This window comes from Melospiza georgiana, chromosome 2, assembly GCF_028018845.1.
Source record: "Melospiza georgiana isolate bMelGeo1 chromosome 2, bMelGeo1.pri, whole genome shotgun sequence".
NCBI lineage: Eukaryota > Metazoa > Chordata > Aves > Passeriformes > Passerellidae > Melospiza > Melospiza georgiana.
The window spans coordinates 116,815,437-116,841,842 of NC_080431.1; the positions used below are offsets into that span (position 1 = coordinate 116,815,437).

At 41.3% G+C, this 26,406-nt stretch overlaps 1 protein-coding gene across 2 annotated transcripts in view; it reads left to right on the top strand.

Moving 5' to 3' along the window:
- Positions 1 to 26,406, top strand: part of DSCAM (DS cell adhesion molecule) — a 467,715-nt gene that overhangs the window by 395,435 nt on the left and 45,874 nt on the right. Inside the window, exons 21-27 of one of the 2 annotated variants that reach the window (XM_058045375.1) lie at positions 3,493 to 3,646; positions 11,389 to 11,506; positions 12,312 to 12,475; positions 15,278 to 15,376; positions 15,945 to 16,133; positions 17,701 to 17,991; positions 22,862 to 23,038. In XM_058045375.1, the coding sequence (XP_057901358.1) occupies positions 3,493 to 3,646; positions 11,389 to 11,506; positions 12,312 to 12,475; positions 15,278 to 15,376; positions 15,945 to 16,133; positions 17,701 to 17,991; positions 22,862 to 23,038 (1,192 nt within the window). Of the gene's footprint in view, positions 1 to 3,492; positions 3,647 to 11,388; positions 11,507 to 12,307; positions 12,476 to 15,277; positions 15,377 to 15,944; positions 16,134 to 17,700; positions 17,992 to 22,861; positions 23,039 to 26,406 lie in introns of those variants that run through there. The other variant, XM_058045376.1, reaches the window with a different exon arrangement.

Sequence of the window (26,406 nt, forward strand, 5' to 3'; positions counted from 1 at the left end):
TATATTATATATTATATATTATATATTATATATTATATATTATATATTATATTTAATTTTCAGCATGAGGCAGCCAATACACAGGTAACCAACTTGTATATGCTCTTCATGACACACACCACAAGCTTGGGCTGTGTCTTCCTTTTCACTCCTTAAAGTCTCTATATGGCTTTCCCAGTTCACTTCCAGGTTTCCTGCAACTTGCAGAGAACAGAGATAGAGATCTGTAGCTCACTTATCTAATCAGATGTTGTGTGGGACCAGCTCTAAGCAAGGTGCAGGCTACCTTTCACTAAATAATCTTCCAGCCCACAGTAAACGCTCTCTCTTGCCTTAACTCCTTCCTTGGGAAACTCCCTGAGTGCTTGGAATACTGTTAGAAATTTGGTTTTTTGTATAGCACTCTTCTGAATTTTTCCCAGGTTGTGTTAAGAACGGGCAATTAAAAATAGAAAGCAGAGGGATCAGAGTTTATGCACATTACCTATTAAATTGTGCTTTAAAGGAGTCAGAAGTGCCAGGAGATGGCATGCTGCTTCAAAGTGTACCAAGAAATGCACACCAATAGGGCTCAAGGTGCAGAGGAAAATGATGTTTCCTGCACCAGCTCTTCCTCAGCATCTCTTGCCATTGCCTGCTTGGGGAAGTAGATTGACTGCATCCTGATAAAGGACTCTGATTTCATTTTATTCTTCACAGCCCTTGCCAGCTTTCAGAGACTGATCTCTGTCTCTCCTTCTCAGACAGTGAGCTAAGGCAGAAGAAAAATTAACCCATCATCTATAAGCTGAAGAAAAATAGCAATTAGGAAACAAAAATCCCTTGAGCAAGCATGTTGCTGCTTCTAAGATTGAACAGCAGTTTATGTTCTATACTGGTACATTCATGGGCCAATATGTGACAAGGTGACATTCCTTTAAATATTTCTTATTTCAGTTGTTTAATCTTCTCTTTGCTGACAAAGCTGCCTTTTTTTCTTCTTGTGTAATCAAAGTCTCTGGCATGTTAGGTTAATTGAAATGACAGGCAAAAGTTTAAAGTAAAATCGATTCTTTGTCACTGAAGCATCCCCAAGTGTTTAAAAGGGAATGTGAGCTGAGGAAAAACAAGATGTGTGTTAACCAGTTAGAAACCAAAATCTTTTGCTATAGCAGCTTGTTTGAGGAAAATGAGAGTGGTTGATTTACTGAAGATACATTTACCAGATTCAATTAATAAATTAATTCTGAGAATAATTAACTTACATTTAAAATAGCCACAGATGCAAATGGATGAATGATGCTGGGAGAAAGAAGGGAATTGAAAACAAAGCATTTTTAAAGCTTTACAGCAAAAAATCCTACTGTTTGTCCATCTTTAGGATAGACAAACACTTTTCAGTGAGACAGAGCTGATGGTTGCTGGAATGAAAGTTAGCCCTTTCTGTGGAATTCTGTGGAAATTCTGAGGAATTCTGTGGAAATTCTGAGGAATTCTGTGATGCTTAGCTGTTCCTAAGTTCTGTATCCCTGCCCATGTCATTAGGTGGTTTAGGAGGAACCTGTGCTAGGTAAATGCATTGATGAGTGCAGCCTAAGTGTCAGAGATAGCCTGGCCTGTTTGACTTTCAAATTAACTGTAGGAAATGCTGCCTCATGAATATTAAATTTCAGCTTCCTCTGCCATGATCAATACATTAATTTTTATGTATGACCTCACAAAGATCCAGCCTGTCAAGCTATGGGCATTTATCCAATATTCTTGTGTAAATGTCAAGGCAGATGGTTCTCAAAACCTGCTGCAATATTTCACGTAATAATAAAGGTGTCTGGCTGCATTGACCTCTTCATATCACAAGTGGGAACCCAGGCAAACTCTGGCTAAATAGGACAAACCAATTTGGCATTTTGACAAGCAAAGGGGCAATGGGTTTGGCTAGAAAATATAGCAGTTCCCCCTCTGGGCTTGTTGTGAGCCTGGGGAACTTTGCTGGAGCAAGCCAATCTTCCCAGGAAAATCACTGTCCATGGAAGGAACAAAATGTGTTACTGCAGAAGCCTTTGCATGGTCTCTGAAGGGAGCTGAGGTGCCTGGCTTAGAGACAGATGTCTTCACTCTGGGTTTCAAATGTGAGAGGAGATGAACTCCCCTCTTCCCCAGGCTGTAGGAGAGGCCAGCTCAGGAGCAGAGAAGTGCAGTGACCCATTCAGCAGCTGAAACTGCCAGTGCACATGGAGAGGTGTTTAATGATATCTCAGAAACATCTCTTATTTATTTGGAATTCACTTTGAAGGACTACGTATTCCAATGTTTTCAGGTCAATGTACCTTTTGAAATGCTAATCAGGTGGAATTGGCCTTTACCACAAGCAGATATTTGTATATCAAAGAGATTCCTTGCACACTTTGTCAATCTGAACCCAGTTTAGATTACATTGATGCATTATTTTTAATGCTGATTCCTGCTAAAATCTTCTTTTCTACGTCATTAACCCTCTAATTATTTTTAGCCTAGTGTTAGTTAGCCGTTACCAGGCTCAGCACTGCTCAGGGAAGTGAGCATTATTCATCCCAATGCTTCATTACCCCTCTATTTTTACGTGCAGGCATCACAAAGCCCGTGTCAAAAATAAAAGTGGCAATACTGAGCGCTGTAAAACTGCTCAGAGCTGAGATTTCCCTCCTCACACTTCCTGTGCAGGGTGTGCTGAGGCTCTCCAAGGCCCCAGAGGGATCTCAGTGTTCCTCCACACCTTGCCCTGCACAGGTTGCTGCGAGCAGGATGCAGAAGCTCTCATGGATGAGCAGGGACTGCAGAGCAGCTGGTTGGCTCTGCTGCAGCCCTTGGGCCCAGGCACTTGAGTGACAGAGGAGACACTGAGCTGGCATTTCTTCCAGCACTTGTCCTTCCCTGCTAATGCAGCCAACTGGCCGAGATGACCTTCAGCTCGGAGTCTCTGAATGGAAGTAATTTCGTGATTAAACAAAACTAGACTTGGGGGAAGTTTGAACAGTCTGCTACAGAGAACGGTTTTATTCCTTGGTTTGCTCCACTGCTGAAGAGATAAGCCACCAAAAGCCAGGAATGAAGAACATCAAAGGTTCTAGGTGACAGAAATAGTAAACTCCAGATTTCACAGCAGATGCAGCAATGAATCCTCCATTGGGAAAGTTTTGTGTAGAGCTGAATCAGTTTGTCAGAACTGCTGACGGTAAAATTTAGCCATATTTATCCACTTCCATTGTTTATCCAACCCTGTAAAAATGAATGGCACATAAAAGTCCTAATCTGAATAAAACCAATCTGTAAACAAGGCACAGGCACAAATTCACTGAATATGAATGGATTGCAACAAGTGACTGTGTCTGCTCTGTTTATTGCCATCTGCCATCTGTTTGGAGCAATCGATACCCATCCGCAGAGCCCTGAAGTAACAGGCTTTGTAGCACTCACATTTTCTCCAAATACTGCTTATTTTAGCCTGGAAACATTTGTCTCTCCCTCCCACCACAGGTGATCAGCGAGTTTGAAGCCTCTCCCGACTCATTTTCCTACAGAATCCCCAACCTGAGCCGGAACCGCCAGTACAGCGTGTGGGTGGTGGCCGTGACGGCTGCGGGGAGAGGCAACAGCAGCGAGATCATCACCGTGGAGCCACTGGCCAAAGGTACAGGGACAGCTGCCCACAGCCAGCCAGGCTTCTGCTGCCTAATTACTGCTGCTAATTACTGGCAGAATTGGCTGGTGTGGCCTCGCTGAGGGTGGGATTTCTCAGGAGCTGCCTCGCGAAAGGCGAGGTGACAACTCGCGGTAATTGCTCCAGGTTTTGCTGGAGTCAGCAGAGAGGGGATGACGTGCTCCTCCAGGGGTAACTCATCCAGCCTGCCTTAGAAGGGAATAGATTGCTTTTTGGAGCCATTTTTATCTTCACTTGTTGGGAATAGATTGCTTTTTTGGAGCCATTTTTATCTTCACTTGTTGGGTGCAGGGGGTTTGCAGATGATGCCTCTCCCCCTCTGAATATATTTCTTTTCCTTGCTGTACAAGGTAACTTCTTTATCATTCCTTTCCTTAGTAATATCTCTTGTGTACTCCACAAGTACCATCTACTGTATAAAATGGTCTGATTAACATATCTAAACTCTGAACAATTGTTCTCTACTTGCATTAGCTTTGAAGTTTGCTGCTTCTATTTCAGATATGATGAAAGGATAATGTGCCTGAAATCTTGAATATTTATTTCCAGCTGTATTAGTTGTTCTATTAAAAGATATTGCTGGGGCCTGTGAATTCTGCCTTTTGAGATGTGATGCTTGCAACATTAGAGCACCTTGGCTTGGAAATGGAGGCCTAACATTTCGAGCAGCAAAGTGAGAAGAGTCCCATCCCACTCAATCTCTACATGGGGTCTTCAAATTGATTTTTTTTTTTACTACTCAACTTGGTACCATTACAGCCTGTGCCAGGATGGGCAGAGAAATGCACAGATCCCCAGAGCTGCAAAATTAGATACATTTAATTGGCTTTACAGTTTTACAAGCCTGCTAAGTCTTCACTTGGGTGTTTAATGATGTAAAGATGTAAAATAAAGTGTCTAGTGCATTATGATGACAGGTTCTTTCTGAAAAGGCTTTGCTGAACTTCAGCCTAGTGCCACCAACATGAAAGCACTTTCTACATGGAAGAGCAAACTCCATCACCATGGGAAATCTCCCTGTTCCTTTCTGTCTAGCTGGCAGATCACCACTTTAATGCTGGTAGATTAACAGCAGAGCTCTTACTCTGGGCTGCATCAAAAGCAGCTTAAGCACAGGGTTGAGGGAGGGGATTGTGTCCCTGTGCCCTGCTCAGGTGATTTCCCACCTGCAGAGCTGCCCCAGCGCAGGGAGGAGCTGGAGCTGCTGCAGAGCCCAGAGGAGGCTCCAGGATGGGCAGAGGGATGGAGCAGCTCTGCTGGCAGGAAAGGCTGGCACAGCTGGCATTGTTCACCTGCACAGGAGAAGCTTTGGGCTGAGCTCAGGGTGGCCTTGCAGGGCCTGAAGGTTCCCCAGGAAAGCTGGAGAGGGACAATTGCCAGGGGATGCAGGGACAGCACACAGGGAATGGCCAAAACCAGAAAGATTGTAGGGTTAGGTGGGATACTGGGGAAAAAATTCAGCCCTAGGAGGGTGAGCAGGGGCTGGGATGGAATTCCCAGAGCAGCTGTGGCTGCCCCTGGATCCCTGGCAGTGCCCAAGGCCAGGTTGGACACTGGGGCTTGGAGCAGCCTGGGACAGTGGCCCATGGCAGGGGGTTGGAAGTGGATGATCTTTAACCTTCCTTCCAACCCATCCCTTCTAGAATTCTCTGATTATGGTGGATGGTATTGCTGATTTTGGAGGCTACTGTTTGAACACATGACAGTTTCCCAATATGGAGAAGCTGCACGCAGAGTTCTTCAGATCTGAAACATCTGGAGCTTTTCCATTGTAGCATGAGTCCACCCTGCATTGTGGACATCAGTGAGACCAAAACTGAGATCCTAAAAGGGAGATGAGGAGTGTCAAGGACACCAGTGAAGGAAGATCATAAAAGAACCACACAGGGAAAAAGGCAAAGATTTCAGTGTGTTCCTCCATTGCTGTCACCTTTGTGTAATCAATGTGTGGCGATGAAAAAAAAAAAGCAAACAAAAACAAGCATAAAAAAGACATGCTCAAATAAGGGCAAAAATTATTAGACATGGTGCAGTACTAATAAATTGAGGCTGCAGGCAAGCCCTGCACAAAATGCACTAGAAGTTCTCTTCTGCCATGCCCTATGCATTTTAAAAAGAGGGAAATGTTCAAAATGAACACCAAGAGGGAAATGTTCAAAGATTAACACAGATCAATTCAGGCTTTGCAGGCACCAATATTCATGACCTCAAGTTATGAGGAATTGCAGTGTGCAATTGCTCTCTGTTTGCCAAAAATTGAGAAGTTGCAACTTGACCCACATGGACTTAAACTGATCCAGCTTACCAGAATTAATTCTGCTCCTCTGAAGCTTATGTAACATAATCCATGATGACAAATAAGTCATGGAACTTAAAAATAACTTTTATGAAAAGGCAAGATGACTTAAAAGAAAAAATAATTAATTACTTCAATATAGACAGGTCAATCTGAAGAAGACTTTATTTCAAAGGACAGTAGAATGCATCCAGTCAACCTTAGAGTTTGTAGTGATACTCCAATATAAAGTCAGCATTAGATGATGCTCAGGAAAAGCCTCTTACATGCACTTAGGACTGTAAAAGTAATGAATAATCCATTTGTTGAGGGTTTGATGGGCACTAGGAATACTGATAGATAGCAATTTTATGAACTTTGGATGTAGCTAGGTTAGAAATTATTGTGTCACATACAAAATTTCCTTTATGAATGCATCACAGGGCTTTTTAGGGAGCCGGGAGAAAGTGCTGAGGGCAGTGGCTGCACAATGAGGAAGGATGGGCAGAGCTCAAAGCCTCAAAGACCTTTTTCACCCCACACTATATCTGTAGCAAACAGCACATCCCAGGGTTAGAAGCAGTTAAATCCTGATTTTGCCTTAACTTCCCAATGCAAAACCATCCTGTGGGCAATTATTTTGTAGTTGTTTGCTTCCTTTTTTTGCTCCTCTTACTGCACAGTAACTGTCCAAGTAATGATACCATCATGACAGCTAATAAGAGTTAACTTAGAATTGAATTATGTCAACTTAATTATAACCCCTTTAAGAACTCCTCTGAGAACAATGAGAATGTCTAGATAGGGGTTTGATGTGAAATGGATAGTCCAATTTACATGAAAGCTTAATTCAAGTTAGCATTTCTTTCTTTCTTTAGTGTCTTCATTTCTCAGAACAGATTGTTATTCTCTGTAATTAACTGACAGAAATAATAAAAAAAAATCCCCAACAAACAGAAAATAATCATGGCAATGAAAGTTCAGCCTCCACGTAAGCAAGCTGTGCTCCTGCCCCTCAAATTACTCTTCACTGGTGACATGAAAGAAGTGGGTTTAGCCTTTCAAGTATACTCAGAAGACAAAAAACCTTGCACGCACTTGTCCCTCTGATTTACTGACCATGACTGATGGGGAATGGCATTTGCTGCCAGTGTGACAATAACAGATCCAGACCCCTGGCAGTCTGATCCTCTGGGGACAACTCTGACTTTTGAGTTTCCCCTGGTTTTCTGAGCTACCTGAGCATGAATTCTGAACACATTTCCCCCCTAGTCTGCATTGCTTTGTGTGTTTAATGGTTTTAAGTAACATTTACTTATGTAAATGTGGGGTTCACATGACAGGACATGCTGTTCTGTTTCTTTGATCAGACTGGAGTGCAGGGGATGTTAGAAACCGAGAACCGTGGAATGGGTTGGGTGGGGTTGGAAGGACACTTAAAGATAATCCAGTTCCACCCCTGCCATGGCAAGGACACCTTCCACTGTCCCAGGCTGCTCCAAGCCCTAATGCCTAACCTGGCCTTGGGCACTGCCAGGGATCCAGAGGCAGCCACAGCTGTGCCAGGGCCTGCCCACCCTCTTCTGTGAGAAATTAAATGAAGGAATCTCCTGACACAGGGTATTCACTGGTGGAGCTTTTATTTTTTTTTTTTTTAAGCTGAACTGCAGTGAAATGTCAAAGCTCTCGTTCAGTTTCCTTCTGAAGTTCACCTTTAAACCACAGTTGTGTCCTCTGGAGGAAGAAAAACCCACGTGTGTTACATCCTCCTACAAAGAATTTCTGCCCATTTCTATTTCTGTGGCAGTAAATGCAGGTTACAGGATTTGTAATTTAAACAAGCAAACATGCAGAAAACTGCATTATCATAAGAGAGTGCACTGTTCTGTGAAGGAACCTCTTTATCTTCAATTAATAATTGGGTGGTTTGTAAAAATAATAGGAACAGACACATCCCTAATCCAGTGCCATGCCATCAAATGTAAGGCTGGAGGGAGGTGTGTAGGCATGTGGGTAGCTTTGATAATAAAGAAGTAAACCCTGCAGCTTATCCATATGATTCCAAAAATACCCATGGCTCAAAAGAAAGAGGTCTGTGAGATCCCAGGCTTTCTTACCTCATGAATGCCTGCTAGAATTTCAAACCCATTGCTCTGAGGTGGATTTCACTTGACATTTGTTTTGTTTCTAGTTTTCTTTGTGCACCTTTTAGCAGTCTCAGGACATCATTTGAAGTTCAGCTATAAAGAAAATTGGTCTTGAAAAATTTCCTGCTGTTTTACCATTTCTTTTAAAAGCACTCAGTACATGGAAGGAATGAGAAAATCCATAGAAAGCTGTGGATGCTTTCACAGAAATAGTGCACTGTGCTTTTCTGATGATTTTCTGAGCCATGCTCTATCATCTTACCAGTGGCTTAGGCTCCTGTGAGATTTATGTTACTTCCACCCATCTCAGTAAAATGAAGGATATAGGATATTGAAAACCAGGAGCTACAGCATTAATGTTGCACTTTCAACATCTGATCTTAAGGAAGAATTCATGCTGAAATAACCATTAAAAACAAAGGAATAACACAAAAATTTTGCTGACAGTGGTGCCATGCCACGCTGAAGGCTTCAGCAGGATCCCTGTGTTCCACATGTTTTGTCCTGCAGGACCTGGCAGCAGTTTGGAGTAGCTGGATGTTTCAAGAAACACTGGAAATGTGGGAAGACCATGGGGAAAATGATTAATAGCCAATTTTAAATGAGTTTTCAGACTTCATGTGGGAGAGGGAATTTTGCACAGGACAGGAATCTGAGCAGTCCAGATGCTCACAGATGCTGACAGCATCTCCTGCTGCTTTTCAGAGATGGCACGAGGGCCACGAGGCACCTCCTGCAGCACAACCTGGCGCCACTGAAGACAAATGTGACTTCTAACACCAACTTCAGCAGAGTCAGCATTTCTCTCTGTGTCTCTGGCTGCTCTGAGCATTCTTCTGTTTGAGTTACTTTGGTTAATTAGCCCATGGTGTGGTGGATTTACCCAGGCTGGGTGCCAGACACTTACCAGAGCTTCTCTATCACTCTCCTCTGCAGCTGGACAGGGGAGGGGAAATACAACAAAAGTCCATGAGTTGAGATGAGGACAGAGAGAGACCACTCAAAAAATACCATCACAGGCAAAACAAACTGAAATTGGAGATAGTGAGTTTACTACCAACAAAATCAGAGCACGATAACGGGAGGAAAAATAAATCTTAAAAGCACCTTTCCCACATCCCTCCCTCCATCCCAGCTCTATCTCCTCCTCCCCACCGGAGCTTCTCTATCACTCTCCTCTGCAGGTGGGCAGGGGAAGGGAAATATAACAAGATTCATGGGTTGAGATGAGGACAGAGAGAGACCACTCAAAAAATACCTTCACAGGCAAAATAGACTCAAATTTGAGATATTAATTGAATTTATTACCAACAAAATCAGAGCACGATAATGGGAAGAAAAATAAATCTTAAAAACACCTTCCCCACACCCCTCCCTCCTTCCCAGCTCTATCTCCTCCTCCCCAGCAGCACAGGAAGATGGGTTTGGGGTCACAGGCAGCTCATCATGTCTGCTGGACATGGGGGAAGCTTTTGGCAAGCTGTGACCTCCCCACTACCAAAACCTGGCCATGCAAACCCAACACAGATGGCTTCTGGGAGTACAGCCCTGTGCAAGGCTTTTCCAGAAAATGTCACCTTAGGATATCAGGTTATCTAGAAAATGTTATCTTAGTTATCTTAGATCAGGTGGAAAACCAGCCTGATCCATGAGAGTTTCTGACTGCCCAGAGCACAAGCCACAGCTCTGTCCTGAAAGGGTTAAACCTCAGAGCTCTGCAAGGAGGGAGCCAGGCATCTCCAGCTGCTGTTCAGCCAGGACAGGACATGTTAGCAAAGTAGTGCTGGCCAATTACCCATCCTTCACTTTGTCTGTTACCTAAATCTTCAACTTGTGTTTCACTTAAAATTTTGACCAGAGGAAAAAAAAATCTCTTGATTAAAACAAAAAAACCTCTTGAGAAGCTTGGCCTTCAACAGTGCATGAAGAGAACACAGGCAACACAGTCCAAATTGATTGTATAATCTGTGAAATCTTTTCCTTTTGTGAATATCTCAAGTCCCATTGCAGCCTACTCAAGTAATTTTGCTTAATTTTTCAAGGCCTGTTCTTTTATGCATGAATCTTTTTCCAGATTAACTGTCCCAGTTATATTTGATGCTGGGTCTCATTTTCATGTTTTCCTAATTGGTGCAAAATGGATTATTAAGTATAAGTTCTGATCTGTGTGCAGGATTGAAGTAGATCAGGACTAAAAATACAAGTATTTTGTCTATCTGTATTCAGTATGTGCTTTTAAAATATATAATTTAGAGGCCAGCAGAAAGTGTATTTCTATCAGGGGTCATTCTTGAGGAATAACAAATGAAGTTCTAACATAATCTCTAAACTGAAAATACACAAGTAATATTCTTTATCTATATTTAGGTGATCTGAGAGCTGATAAAAACTGATTTTAGTTTGTTCACATTTGTGGATTTCAGATAGATTCTACAATGTACTAATATTCATTAAGGTTTATTTTCCTTAATATCAAAATTGTTGTAGAAGAGATGTATCAATAATTTAGTTTTTATGAGACACCTGTCTACTGTGGACAATTCTTGCTGGAAGTGTTGAGAGAAGCATCCCTTGGACATAATTTTCATCCATGATTTCTACTCCAAAATATATAAAAGTTAGTAAAGATGATGGGTTTGCTCTCTTTTTCTACAAAGACTCTTCAATGCCATGCCTCATCTCTCTTTTAATTACTTGTCTTCCAGGTACTGAAACTGAAGTTTTGCTTGACTAAATAGCTAATATTACAAGTTACAAGGAATTAGCACCCTAAACCCATCATTTTTAGATTGGTTTGGCTTTCCCCCTTTAATTGTGGGTGTCTCTATTTCCCTTCCAAGGGCTGTATGAATGGACACTGTGGTGGTGTTCCCAGGGGTCCCAGGGCAAGGGAAGAGATGAGAATCTTGGCACCATGTTTCAGAAGGCTGATTTATTATTTTATCATATATATTAAAGAAAATTATATATTATAACTATACTAAAAGAATAGAAGAAAGGATTTCATCAGAAGGCTTGAAAGGAACAGAAAGGAAGGAATGATAATAAAATCTTGTGACTGACCAGAGAGTCTGAGCCAGCTGACTGTGATTGGCCACTAATTAAAAACAACCACATGAGACCAATCACAGATGCACATGTTGCATTCCATAGCAGCAGATAATCATTGTTTACATTTCATTTCTGAGGCCTCTCAGCTTCCCAGGCGAAAAAATCCTGGCAAAAGGATTTTTCATAAAACATGTCCATGACAGGACACCTCACTCCCGTCTCTTGCTGTCTCCCTCCAGCTCCGGCCAGGATTCTGACGTTCAGCGGGACGGTGACAACGCCCTGGATGAAGGACATTGTCCTCCCCTGCAAAGCTGTGGGGGACCCTGCTCCAACAGTCAAGTGGATGAAGGATAGGTAACCAGCAACTAAATGTGCAGCTCAGATAAATCCCATTTCCTTAAAATCCTGAGGGTTGTGGGGATGCTGATCCTGGGTCACTGGCAGGAAGGAGAAGGACTGGTGGTGGTGATTTGCACTTGGTCACAGTAGATGAGGAGTTTAGAAATTTCTGTGCTGATGACAGGGCATCAAATGGACAAAAAATAATGAAGAAGGGCTAAAGGTAAACATTCAAAATGTAAAATTTAGAAGTGTTTTTGTTTTATCCTCAGGCAGGCAGGAAGGTTTTATTCTGAGAGAGCAAAGTGCCTGGTACAGTGATTTGTGCTGAGGTGGGCAGTAAATGTCTTGCACGTATTTAATTTTCCATTATTCTGTTCTCAGCTTTAGTTTCTCAGTCTGACAGAGCCACTTTGGAAACACACATAGACAATAATTTTCATCCAAGCACTGTGTAAGCAGGGAAACTACAGTGCTATGGAACCATCTTGTGCATTGATATAAATACCTGTGATTTCATAAGGATGAACTTCATAGCCAGGAACTGCCCATACCCTCATTTCAGCATTTTAATGAAATAACAAGTTAAGAAAGGAGTGAATTTCTGTCTTCACTACACTGGGTCTGAGAAAAAAGTGTGTTTTTAAGCAAATGATATATATTTCGCAACAGCAAATACTCCTTATTGAAGGGACACACCTCACCCCACACCTTTTCCTCTCTTTCCACTCTTAGCTGCTTAAAAAAAAAAAAGAACCCACTTGTGATTAATTTTGATTGTAACTTCTTTAATGTATGCACTTTGTTTCCTGTGAGGCAGTAACGGGACACCCAGTCTAGTGATGATTGATGGGCGAAGGAGCATCTTCAGCAACGGCAGCTTTGTCATCAGGACTGTGAAGGCAGAGGACTCTGGCTACTACAGCTGTGTGGCCAGCAACAACTGGGGCTCAGATGAAATCATTTTGAATTTGCAGGTACAAGGTAAGGCTATTGGATCCACCTCAGAATTGGTACCATGTGTTTAAATGTGTGTCTGTTTGAAATGAAAAATATTCGTATTGGTGTGTATTAGTGCAAATCTAATTCTTCCAAATTCATACATAAGTCATCCTGATTCAGCCATGGGAATTTTATGATCTAGAAAATGGTGCTTTGGGTGAAACAATTCACACACTCAGTTAAGTCTCTATGTGAGTTTTTGTAAGATTGACAACGGTGTGTTTGCCTTCAGTTATCTTCTAGTTCTTCACACAGAAGGTATCAGCTTCTGCGTTCTCTTTACAAATACCACATGTATCATTTTAATATTACAAAATTCAGAAAGACATGAAGGCCTTTCATTTAGCTCCTGAAAAGCTATCAGCAGAAATTTGCCTCCGTACTGAGACCTTGCACAAAAACTTCATTATGCAGGCACAGAATTTTAATATGAGGTGAAAATGAGCAAGCATTGGAAAGGAAACATCAGCTAATGCATTTCTCCAGCTACATTTTATATTCATGTTGAAAAGCACAAAGAGCATCCAGGACGGTGTTGGTATGTACAAAAGCAGGGATAATATAAGAATATAAACCAAGAGTAAAGTGAAGCAGAACCTGTGTATTCACATATGAAGAATTCCCTGTGCAGATTTCCTTGCTCACTTACACTAAAATAGATCCTACAAATGCTTCAATTTACTGCAAATTTTTGTACCACAGGGAACCATCACTCTCCTGGATGTGAAATTTAAGCTTCAAGTGCAAACACATGAGAGCACAGAGAGGTTGTTTCCACTGCAGTCCCCCTCTCTCCCTGCCTAAACCATTCCACTAAGCCTTGGAACAAACCTCACGGCAGATATTGGCATATATCAGCTTCCCTACAATCCAACAGAAACTAAAGATGCTCTTCTGTGATGTTTGAAGCATGACCACAACAGGAAGTAGGGAGAAAAAACACCATCAAATGGAAACCTTCCATTTATATTTCACTAAGTACTTCTGTAATTGCATATATTTGCTGTTATTGAACTGCAGCAACTAAAAGCAAATCAATATTACTTCCCTAAGGGACAGACAAAGAGTGGCTTTTAATATGTGGGACCACCATTTTTTGTAGATAGGGTGAAGCTGTGATGAAAGCTTTTGCAATAAATCTTTGCCAGTGTAGTGTGTGCACTCTCTCCCCATGGACTCAACAAAGTCACTCAGAATAACAGAACAAATCCATCTCACAAAGGGAATTTTCCTTTAGAGTATAAACTGTCTCTTTTGTTTTCTTCAGCCCTGTTTGGCCCTGTGAGGGCAAAAAAAAATCAACTTCTCCTTGAAGTAATCCATAGCTGGAAAGCAGCAGACTCTGCCTTACATCAGCACCCATTATTCTGCAGTCTGATGGCTTGAACATGAATGCAGTGGCGAGCTTTCCCTGGAGTTTCACTCTGTCCCTTAATCACAGGCAAAGCAGGCAATGTTCTCTGGCAGCAGAATGCTGGACACAGCAGGGCAATCTGGATTTCTGTCCTGCCTGGTCATGGGACTGTGTCAGGACAAGGGCAGCTCCTGCCAGCATGGGTCACTGGCACCACCACCCTCTCTGTCCCAGCCAGGGGAGCTGTGGCCATCCTGTTGTCTCTCCTTCCCAGATTTCCATCCCATTTTTGCTGCTGCTTCTTGATCCTTTGCAAGCATGGACACTGTCCATACCTCACTCCTTATTCTTCAGGCAGCAAAGCTCAATTTTCTCCACTTCTCTGACAGTAGAATGTTCCCAGTCCATTTCCAGTCCCAGCTCCCTGTGTCAATTCCTAGTCCCAGTTTGCCCTATCCAGCGCAACTTGTTGGATGTGGCAGGGCTCCTTCTCTTCCCTTTAATGCTGGAAGAAATTCCTCCTGTAAGGGTGCTGAGGGCCTGGCACAGGGTGCCCAGAGAAGTTGTGGATGCCCCTGGATCCCTGGAAGTGTCCAAGGCCAGGTTGGGCAGGGCTTGGACCAGTCTGGGACAGCGGAAGGTGTCCCTGCCCATGGCACTGAATTGGAATGAGATGACCTTTAAGCTGTTTTCCAACCCGAACCATTCCATGATTTTCCTCCAAAGGAAGCTGGGAACTGGGAAGTGGATGAGAGTTTAAACCCCTGTTTTATTCCTGCACTCAGTCAGCAGCTGATCCTTGGAACCCTGATCTTCCATCCCCCATAATGTTTATGGGGAGCAGCAGAGCTGAAGTGCTTCCAGTCTTTGCTGACAGGGTAGGGAATCCTTTATACCAAAAGCCTCAGTGGTTTGGAAGAAGATTGGATCTGCCTCCAGTCACAAATCTATCTATGATATCTAATTAACTCTCACATTTGCATGGGCAGAAGCCCTTGATTTGCACCTTTTTTTCATTTTGCTATAATAGCCTGCACACACAGGAATGAGTGGGGCATCATTTGCAGCAGCACATGTTTCCTGTCACTAAAATTTTATCTTCTCCCCAAAACAGATATCAAAAAAAATGAAAATTAATGGCTGGGGAGCTCATGTGCCATTGAGGGCTAACGGGACAGATGCAAAAAAATTCAGAGAAAAACAAAGGTTAGGAATTGAAAGACAAAATTGTGCATAAAATTAAATAAAAAAATGAGAGCTTGTCTGTTCTCATCTTAACCAAGGATGTCAGCTAAACAGACACTTTGACAGAAATCATTTGCATTTTTTGCAAATCAAAGCAGCTATTTGATAAATGACTCTTAGAAGTGATTAACATCGTGTCAAACCATTTGATTGCATTTTCTATTTTTAACTATTTTCCCATCTAGTTCCACCAGACCAGCCAAGACTCACTGTATCCAAAACTACATCTTCCTCTATCACTCTTTCCTGGATACCTGGAGACAATGGGGGCAGTTCTATCCGAGGTAATGTAATTCAGGTTAATTGCTGCTTCTTACTAAATTATCATATGTTGATAGGATTAGTATAAAATTATGAATGGCTCAAAAAAAAAAAAAGAAAGAAAAGGGAAAAAAAGAAAAACAAGACAATCTGTATTGCTGTCAACCCTTAATGTGCACTATCATGGTGATAACAGCTTTCAGTAAATTGCAGTTTGTCTTTGTGGTGGTTTATTCACACATTTAATCACTTTCTCCTCAGCTGTTATGACAGTTGCTCTATCTGATTTTCCAAATGTGTAATCTCTAACCACTCATTTTGGAGGGTGCAGGTTCATCATATGTTTGTTACTGATTGAAGGGTCCTTAGAAATATCCATCCGTTTCTTTTCCCCTTGAAGCCATCATAAAAAATTGTACTTAAGCTGTTATCAGAGTGGGCAAAATGCATTGCCTGGTATCTTTCAGTCAGCAGAGAGCTGTATCTTTCCCTGCACATGGGATTTTTTTCAGTTTTATTAGGTCATTAACATGCCTCCTTGGGTTACCTGAAGGATTTGTGATACCATTTCCATCTGCGCTTTCCCTCTAGGTTACATCCTGCAGTACTCAGAGGATAACAGTGAGCAGTGGGGCAGCTTCCCCATCAGCCCCAGTGAGAGATCCTACAGGCTGGAAACCCTGAAATGTGGCACCTGGTACAAGTTCACCCTGACTGCCCAGAACGGGGTGGGGCCAGGGCGCATCAGCGAGATCATCGAGGCCAAGACGCTCGGCAAAGGTTGGTTCTGTGCGTTGGTTCTGCTGTTAATGCAGGGCACCAGCAAAGGAAGGGATGGTGAGGAGGACTCCATGTTCTCAGAAAGCTAATTTATTACTTTTTTACTCTATTTTATATTAAAGAATACTATACTATACTAAAGAATACAGAAAAGATACTTACTGAATGCTGAAAAGATAATAACCAAAACTCGTGACTCTTTCTAGAGTCTTGAGACAGCTTGGCCCTAGTTGGCTAATGAGTCAAAACAACTCACAGCAGAAACGAATCAGAAGGTTAAGTTATTACTTTATTATACTATTTTCTATTAAAGAAGATTATACTATACTAAAGAATACAGAAAGGATACTTACTGAATGCTAAAAAGATAATAATCCAAACTTGTGAGTCTTTCCAGACTCTCGACACAGCTTGGCACTGATTGGCCAGTAAGTCAAAACAACTCACACCAGAATCCAATCAGAAGGCTAATTTATTACTTTATGATACTATATTATATTAAAGAATAATATACTATAGTAAAGAATACAGAAAAGATACTTACAGAAGCCTAAAAAGATAATGAAAACTCATGACTCTTTCCAGTCTTGACACAGCTTGGCCCCAGTTGCCAATGAGTCAAAACAACTCACAGCAGAATCCAATGAAACAATCACCTGTGGGTAAACAAGCTCCAAACACATTCCACATGAGCACAACACAGGAGAAGCAAATGAGATAAGAATTGTTTTCCTTTTCTCTGAGGCCTCTTGCTGCCTTTCAGTTTCCCACGAGAAAAACCCTGGGCAAAGGAATCACGTTCAGGAAATGTGATTGCTGCATGGTTCCATCCCCTTTGCCCTCCTAAAGTTCCTGCACTCTGCTGGAGATCCTGGGTTGATGAGAAAACAGGCCTGGATATTTTAATATTTCTGGCTTTGGAAACATTTACATGGCTGTGACAAAAAAGGCTGTGGCTGTGAGACTTGAGGCCCACACAGGCTAATGTTCTGTCATTTTTTCTCTAATATTTTTTTTTCTAAGATGGGTTGGCAGATATTTGGTAAGAGGGTGTCTCCACTGTCACAGACTATAGCAATTCCATTTCATTATTTCATTCCCACGAGGAAATTGGCTCTTCTTTTCTTATGAAAATTCAGGGTGTTGTTTATCTGTGTGTTGAAGGAAGACAGGGAGTATATTTATGTATAAAGCAAATGGAGCCAGTGTCTGATTTCTGCTCCAAGCCAGTATTGCAGGAGTGTGCAAGCAGCATCCTCTGAACTGGAAAAGTGTCAAAAATAAAGGAAAAGTTTGCATCAAGTTCTGCAAGGCAAAACAAACCATATTTTTTGAATAGATGTTTGGATACTTTTTTTCCATACACTGATTTGAAAATCTGGGTTTGTGAGTCTGGCACAAAGTAGGAAAACATTTAAGAAGGAGGAAGGGGGGAAGTTGAATATATAGATACTGAGTTTAAGCTAGAATCGAGGTTGCCCTAGAAATTATTCTCTAGATTTTCTATTTTGAGAGGTTTTGTGTGCAATATTAAAGCATTTTATCTGGAATATCCCCCTGCCTCTAGAGCCACAGTTCTCCAAGGAGCAAGAGCTCTTTGCCAGCATCAACACCACGCGGGTGAGGCTGAACCTGATCGGCTGGAACGACGGCGGCTGCCCCATCACCTCCTTCACCCTGGAGTACCGGCCCTTTGGCACCACGGTCTGGACCACGGCCCAGAGGACATCCCTGTCCAAGTCCTACATCCTCTATGACCTCCAGGAGGCCACCTGGTACGAGCTGCAAATGAGGGTGTGCAACAGTGCTGGCTGTGCAGAGAAACAAGCCAAATTTGCCACGCTCAATTACGATGGCAGTAAGTATTTCCTTTAATTTACGCCTCAGATGCTGTTTTACTTGGGTTTCACATGTGATTTTTCTTTTTTGCTCATCTATTTTTTCCTCAGAAACAGGAAAAAATATTTTTAAAAAATATCCTTCTATTTTTTCCTCAAAAACCACATTTTGAATCTACCAGCCATGCTGTCAGAGAGGTTAAAGTCTCAAAGATGTAAAATAGCTCCTGATTTCTTGACAGTAGGCTGTCAGGCAGAAAAGAGGAATTGTTTATTTGTCCTCACCTCGGAAAAACTCCAAAGTCAATCAGCCATGAGACACGTAATCATAGGACATTAAAAGTCATTAGTTCCAGTGGTTACAGGGGCCTTTCCTAGTATTTCATGCATCTTTTCCATGAAATTGTAGTCTTCCATGGAATTTGTTCCTGCAGCCATTCACGGGGGTGTCTGGCTTAATTGCTATTCCCTGTGACACAGCCCAAAACTCATTATGGGACACATTGGAGCAGCCAAGCAGGTTGTCCTCTGGGAAAGCCTCTGGATAACATCCTCCAAGGGCAAAGCAATGGCAGTGCAATCATCTCTGCTCACAGGCAGGGGACAGTGAAACTAATGGCCATGACAGATGGCTCTGTCATGCCCAGCAGCAGGACACAGACCAGGAGGGAGTTGTTTCATCCCACCCTTCTGCCAGGGGTTACTGCCCACCCTGCAAAACCCAGGACACAAGGACAGGAGCAAACATGCCAGTTTGTCACTCAGTGCAGCTCAGGTGCTGCCAGGCTGGGTGAGAGGGTTGTTGGCTCCATAGTGGGGAAGGGCTGCATTCCTGGCAAAAAGGCAGCACAGATGGCTCCAGATGGCAGCTCTGGATTGCTCCAGTGGGAATTGCCAGAGCTTTTTTGGAGACTTCCAGTGTAAAACCTTGCTGTGTTGCCAGGGGTGTTGTGCTGCGTTGTGCAACCACTTGGCAGCATCCGTGGTGTTAAATTAAGCTACAGCACTGGTGAGCGAGTTCAAACAGGAGCTGATGGTTGTGACAGCACCAAACTGGTAATTGTTTGTAACTCTGTGTTGGTAACAGGCCTTCACATGAACATCACCACTCATGTACAGTTCAGGGGTCATTCCCAGGCAGAAATGTGGGATATGACTGAGGCAGGTTTAAACCTCAGCACCTGACACATCCTCTGCTGTATACCAGCCTTGTGCTGGGTACTCGGCAGCTCTTGCAGATAATTAATCACCCTTTGGAAAAACATCATCCTTGGTAAGCTGCCACACAAGTCCACATATTATTTCAGACAGTCTAGAAAAATAAGAGTGAGATCTTCAGCACTCCAGAGGCCCACAGGAAACCAGGATCTGAGCAATTAGTTCACAAATGTTCCAGGTTTTTCAAGGCATGTGAAGGACTTGTTTTACTGAGAAGTGTAGCTGTTATCAATAATAATGCTTTCAAGTATTATGAGTTAATTTCTTCTCATTTTACTTAACCTATGCTGGTTTTGTTTTGTTTTCCAATATCTTTCCACAGGCAGCATCCAACTTTCAGTTGTTCCATTATCATCACTTATATTTGATTGGGGCAAACAGTCTTAATCCACACCTTAAAATGAATTTATATCAAAATGCAGATCTAGAGCTTTAAATTTCCATTTGTAGCACTCAAATCAAAACTGTTCTTACAGTGATCTGATGTGAAATGTTGTCAGGCTCTGCTCTTTGATTGGGTGATGATACTTACCCTGGTGTGACCTGCACATCCTTTGATTTTTTATGTTGCCATATAGCATCTTTAAAAGGGATAAAATGCAACAGTAAAAAATATTTGCAGCATTAAATTTCCTGGGCCACTGCTTCTGGTCAGCTAGAAAATTTCCCATTTGTGATATTGCTGGTTTTGTTTGTGAAGTGTGCTTTGCCAGGACTGAATTGTGCCTTAGAGAGGCAGAGTGAGCTCAAATACTGACCCTGAGGTTATGAGAGGAAAACAGGGATGGAAAAGCAAATTTCAGTTATCAGATTTTCTACATTTGCTAGGTTTGACTCAGAACTGAAATTATAAACTGATGATGATGATCATCATCATCATCATCATTCTTACAAGTATTTGATACAGAAATTTTTGCTTCCATAGACAGGGAATTTTTGTTTGCATAAAAAAATGCCGATGGAAGCTTCTTGGCCAGCCCCACTTTTGAGTTCTGTCCCTGCCTCTACCTTTGATTCACCCTGTGATGTGAGATTAGCCCCTTCCAGCTTGCAGGGGCCACAGCTGCCCCTCAGATAAAGCAGATACAAGAGCAGCACTTTGAAGATTAGAGAACGCAGCGTATGAAAGTTCTGGGATGCCAAACGCTAAGAGCAAGCTTAGAAGCTTTAGGAGCTTTAAGATAAAGCCTTTGTAAAGTTTGCAGAAATCCCAGAGTTACGTGGTTTTGGGTCACTTTGCTGTGTGTGGGAGGAATATCATGGCTCAGCATCCTCCCCTTCAAATCTCCCCCTGTGCTGAATCAGGTCAGAGGGTTAATGACAAACCTACGTGCAGCTTTTTGCTCTCTGTTCATGGGCATTTCAGCAACAATTTCCAGCTTACAGGTTGGCTGACCTGCCTGCCCCTTGTTTTTTTCAGATATTTTTAGCCCTGTGCAGCTGCAGTTGTGGAGAGCTGCAAAGGAGCTTCCCAGCTCAGGGATCAGCTCCTGGGTAGCCCTGGCATTAAATCGGATCAGCTCTAAACTCTGCTAATTGATTCTGACCCACCCAGGCACTCCCTGCCCTGAAGGACACACTCCTGCGTTCACAGGGTGCAGTGGGAGATGCTGCAACCAAGGGGAAAAAGGGGTCAGAGATATTCAGATTACAATTTCTGTGAGGCACCAATCAGGCTAACAAAGGGTGATGGTGAACCGACCTGGAAAACAAAACAAACCCTCCTCATTCGTCTGGGACTGAGTCCTGAAAAAAGCTTTGACCCTTCTATTCCCAGCAGGCACCTAGAATGACAGCAAATGTTGAAATGTTATTTTCTCCATTTCTCCCAGGATTAATTTTTGGTAATTTCTCACGCAATTGCTGAAAAGCAACAAAGGGGAGATGTGAAAACGTGCAGTATGACTTTTTAATTAAGCTCCAACTGCCTGTTTGCAATGTTATGAGGTTTACATTTGCCTAGAGAGAGGTATGGATAGTGATGATCACATATCTAAACACTTCAGGTTTAAGTGAAATAAGGGCCACTTATCGTTTGATTTTCATCAAAGACGTAATTTTAGGTAATCTGGAGCCTAATGGTCTCTGTGACTGTAATTCAGAGAAAACTTTGGCCCTCTAGTATCCAGGAGGGTTTAGGAGGATGTGGAGATAGTTATTAGTATTACCTCCAGGAGCCTGAAGTTCTTTCCATTTCTTCATCTAATAATTTTATTTGCCTTTAAAGTAGTACAAAATGTGCATCTCAGGGCAAGATGAAAATATCCTGCTGTGTGTTCAAGAAACAGAAAATTAGAAAAAAAAAAAAAAAGAAAGAAAATTATGGAGAAGAACTGCAGTGGAACATTAGAAAAATATTCCAAATGCAATTGTAAGAAAACAAATTTTCCAAAGTACCTAATATAGGTTTGGATGGTTGTAGCTTTTCTTTTTATCTTTGTCCCTTTAGGGAGCTGCTCTTCTCTTTATATGCAGCTGAAATAGCTCTTCTGAAAAAAACAGGACTTGGGATTCTACATTTTCACGGTGGTTATGGCACTCACACTGTACTGCATCAGATCTCACTTTTTATTCTGATACTGTATAGCACATAATGAGATGTAACCATATCACTTAATGCAGCAATTAAAATGTTAAAAAGGATGTGCCTGTTTTTCTCTCTCACCCTCCTTTCCTTTTAGCAAGTAAGTAGCCACTTTTATGTTTCAGTAGCTGGTTAAAATTTAATAGCTTCCATCCAAAGTCATCACAGTTCACAATACTTACGTGTTTCTACGCATTTCAAGGAAATCTGCATTTTATAGCCTCATTTGTGGTTGCATTCAGCAGTTTAATAGTAATCAGGAAATGAGTGAGAAGTCTTCCATGACTAAACAGCCTTCCACAGAAGGTGCTGCATTCTTCTCACGTCCCTTAGAGGTAAAGAAGAAAAGAATTGAAAAGTTCAAGTATTATATATCACCAGGAAGCCAGGTATATTCAAAATGCAAATATGTCCCAGAATGAAAAAGTGAGCTGCCTGCCAGTAGCTGGTAGATTCATTTCCCTCGTTTCCCTCTCAAAATTTGATTGTTTCTATCCAGCATTACTCTCCTGTTTTACTGATGAGTATAATGTCAGACAGTCTTTAGCAGATTAGTATCAGGTTGGCTGTCTGAATTTCAGATCACTATCACTGCTGCACCCTCAGAACTGATGGCAGAATGTTTCTGTGCAAAGGATTAATCTGATGTATGTGGCACAAAATGAGCTTTGTCAAATGGGTTCCTTGCACAGCATAGCCCAGCAGAAATGTCACAGCAGTGCTATTTCCCCATAATAAGAAATAATAGACATAGGGAGGAATTCTGAGCTCTCTTACAGCTTTTTAATAATTTAATACGACTCAAAATTAATCATAGTATTTGACTGCATATCAGGCATGGTTTTCCTTAATCAATGAATGCAATTCTTCTGGATTTCTGATAATCTGTGCAGTCAGTCCCTCATTACCATGAGCCTGGTTATGTGTTTGTGGCCATTAGACACACAAATAAATGTAGCCTCCACCCCAAACAGAAAAATCCAGCTGAGGGTTCTGCCAGCACCTGAAGCAACAAAATGCTTTATTCCCTGAGAAGTCAATCTTTTGTCCTGGTTAGGAGGCCTCTAATGCCATGCCCCTGTTTGCAGGTACAATCCCTCCTCTCATCAAGTCGGTTGTGCAGAGTGAGGAAGGGCTGGGGACCAACGAAGGGCTGAAGATGCTGGTGACCATCTCCTGCATCCTGGTGGGGGTCTTGCTGCTCTTTGTGATGCTGCTGATCGTCAGGAGGAGGAGGAGGGAGCAGAGGCTGAAGAGGCTGCGAGGTAAGGGGGTGTCTGTGGAACTTTTCTCTACCAGAACATGAAAACAGGAGTGGAGCTGCACATTACTGAAGTGTGCAATCCCCAGCTGGGATCATTTTCCTGCAGTACAGAACAGAGTGTGTGTGTTTTCTGTAGAAATTCCTTTTTCTTTTGCTCAGAAGTTTCTAAAAAAATTATTAATAAATACATTGTTATTATTTTGCATGGGGGAAAGGAAGGTATTTCTCATTAGTTCGCTTTCCTTTTTTTGTTGTTTGTTTGCTTCCCTCAATGAGCTTAAAGTAGATTTTTATTTTGAAGGATGAAATCAGATGTTCTGAAGATGAGGGAATCTCAACTTTCCAGCAGATGTTAACCATTATTTCCAAATTATAAAATGAAAGTAGTCAGATTTTAGTAGGATAGAACACACAACCAGATATTTAGTAGGATAGAACACACAAGTGCAGTATCCGTGGAACAACACACAACCAGATTTTTTTTTGGAAGGATGAAATCAGATGTTCTGAAGGTGAGGGAATCTCAGTTTTCCAGCAGATGCTAACCACTACTTCCAAATTATAAATTAAAAGTAGCCAGATTTTAGTAGGATAGAACACACAACCAGAGATTCTCAGATTTGTTATCACATTTTCCCCATGATTTTTATAATAGAACTTACACAACACTTCATTGTTCACTGACTTTTCATTGTTGCTGATCTGTATTTTCCTCTAATCCTTATTCAAATTCAGTTGCTTGTTATGTGAATAAGATTTAGATCTGTGAATTCATTCAGCTTTATCATTTTTTCCAGCAAAAACCCCTGGCTGAGCCGCAGCCAAGTTTTTGACCCTTGCAGTCTGACACTGCTGCCCTGTAGCTTTTGCATTGGCAAAAGGTATTTTGGGAAGGTATTTCCTGAAGGTATTTAGGAAAATCCTTTCAAATCCAAACCTGAATTAATAGTAAAACAATTTATCATCTGCAAAAAATAAGCCTAATCTCTTAAAGGAGCCACCAAATTGATTAGTTATTTGTATTTTAACCAAAATGTGATCATGGTACCTATTAAAACCAGGGCCAGTGCTATGTTTTCCTTCTGACCTTCCTACTTCTCTCTCTTCTGGTTCTAATTTTGTCCTTTGTAAAATATTCTGGAGTTAGAAAAAAGACAGAGGGCATGGGCAAATTCATATATAAAGAAGGACAACCAACCTTATGGTTCATACACAGCCCTGGAAATCAGGACATCTGGATGCTTTAGCTTGTATAATCACTTTTTCTTCAAAACTTTATAAGCCATTTACCTTCCCAGTTTTGGGTTTTTTCATTTAAAAAAATGTGGTAAAGAAAAAGAAAGTGTTATCTTATCTTCTTAGAAATGCTGTGGAATTCCATCCAGTAATGAGCAGGACATCTCAAGCCCTTTGGCTCTAGAAAGTGACGTTTCTGCACATTATTTTTTCATGGTAATTTACAAGTATTCATAGAATCTTGAGTTACAGTCCCTTGAGGAAGGATGATGATCACTGACCAGGGTGGCTTTTGCATAAAATAAAAATTTTCAGAACTATTTCCTCTCAGAAATGAGGAATTCAGAAAAATATTGGAGCTTCACTTAAACACAGGCAGTGGAAAAGATGTCATCAGTACTTTTGATAAAAGAAGTCAGTATTTAAGTACCATTTCTGTAAAAGTTGTATCTCACTTAGCTGAATTTGTCACACTACAGCTCCACATCCCATCTGGTCCTGTCTTCTCCACAGTACAGAAGTTCTTTTTTGTATCATTTTCAGTCTCCAAGGATATCCTTTCCACATGGTGGTAACCAATTCATTTCTTAATGCTTTAATTGGTAAATGAAACAGATGAATACATTTTAATTTTCCTCTCTAGTTTTCCCATCATTTACATCCTTAACATTTTATCCATTGAGATCATTTGCCAGTTCTCTGATTGCTCTGAAACAGGAAATCATTCACTGTTGTAGAGCCCTGGTTTGTGTTCTTGATGTGTGACTTAATGATCCAGATTATTTTCTTAGTGATCTGGCATTTTCCTTAAATTGCTTGCTTATATTTTAGCTTATATTTTAGCACCAAATTCTTGTATCATTGTCAAACTTTTATCAGATATTATTTTATTTACTCCAGACTACTGATAAATGTCCCACACAAAAAAAAATACTGAATAATAATTCAAATTGTGGTCTGAATATGTTGAAATCCTTTTTAAATAGCTGCTGTGTTAATTTTTGCATCATGCTACTTTCTGTTAAAATAGTTTGAGTTACTGAAACTTTGTTTTATGGAAACATAAAAATGATCTTTTACTGTGATTTAATCATATCCCAGTGAGAGCTTTTTTCAATGTCATTAATTCTCAGCAAATTTCAATCTCATTTTTAAAAAATCCACTTTGTTTGACATGGCTGCTTGACCACAAGTCTGTATTGATTGGCCTAATTTATCCTTTTAATTCATTTCATTAAGCTTCACTCAATTCTTTTTTATTATTATTTTGTGCATTGCCTAGATCAGACTGATAGGACTTCAGGAATTCAGAATTTTTTTGCTCATTCTTTTTGAAGACCGATCCCATGTTTGACATTTTCTGCTCTTCTGGAGCAGAAACTTCATGTTCTAAAAGCTTTCCTGACAATAAGTATTGCTGTTCCACAGAACTCCTTACTAAGTTTTCTAAAACAAACGTGTGCAAGTTTTCTGAAGTCCTAACTGAAAAATAAATGGTTTACTCTAGTATTTGTTGTGGTTAAATTTATACAATTTTTGAAAGGGAAATAATCACATTATCACTTGGTTTGTATGACCTGGTGGGGTTTCTTTGAGGCACAATATTCTTTTTTCCTAAATCAGGATTTCCTCTACTCTACATCAGCAAAATAATCTCCACAGTGGGACCTTCTTAAATAATTTGTGCAAATTACAGGTGTAACTCTTGCTTTGTGGCTGCAGATGTGGTTTTTTTGAACCTGTTTGACAAAGAGGAGAGGGAATTGCAGATTTATTTGCAGCGTGCTCTGCACGCAAACATTTGTGTCCCTGCTTATGAGCAATGGGTTTGAGTTCCCATTTCTGTTGAAGAACAGCAGCCTCTCCATTCTTGATCCACTTGTAATTCAGGAGTTCAGCAGATATTCTCAAAGGGAAGCCTGATGGTTTAATGCTCCTTCTGGCCATTAACCCAGCTCTGCTACTCCTGGAATGGTTTTCCCTTTGTTTTGGAATCCAATTCACCTTAACACAAGCAGAAAGGATCAGCACGGCGTGATAGTTCAGGAGTGGCAGGATGCAATTTAAAACTCCATCACTGTCCCTGATTTCCCAGGGGGCAAAGTGTGTTAAGAATTTTAAAGGTGGCTGTGC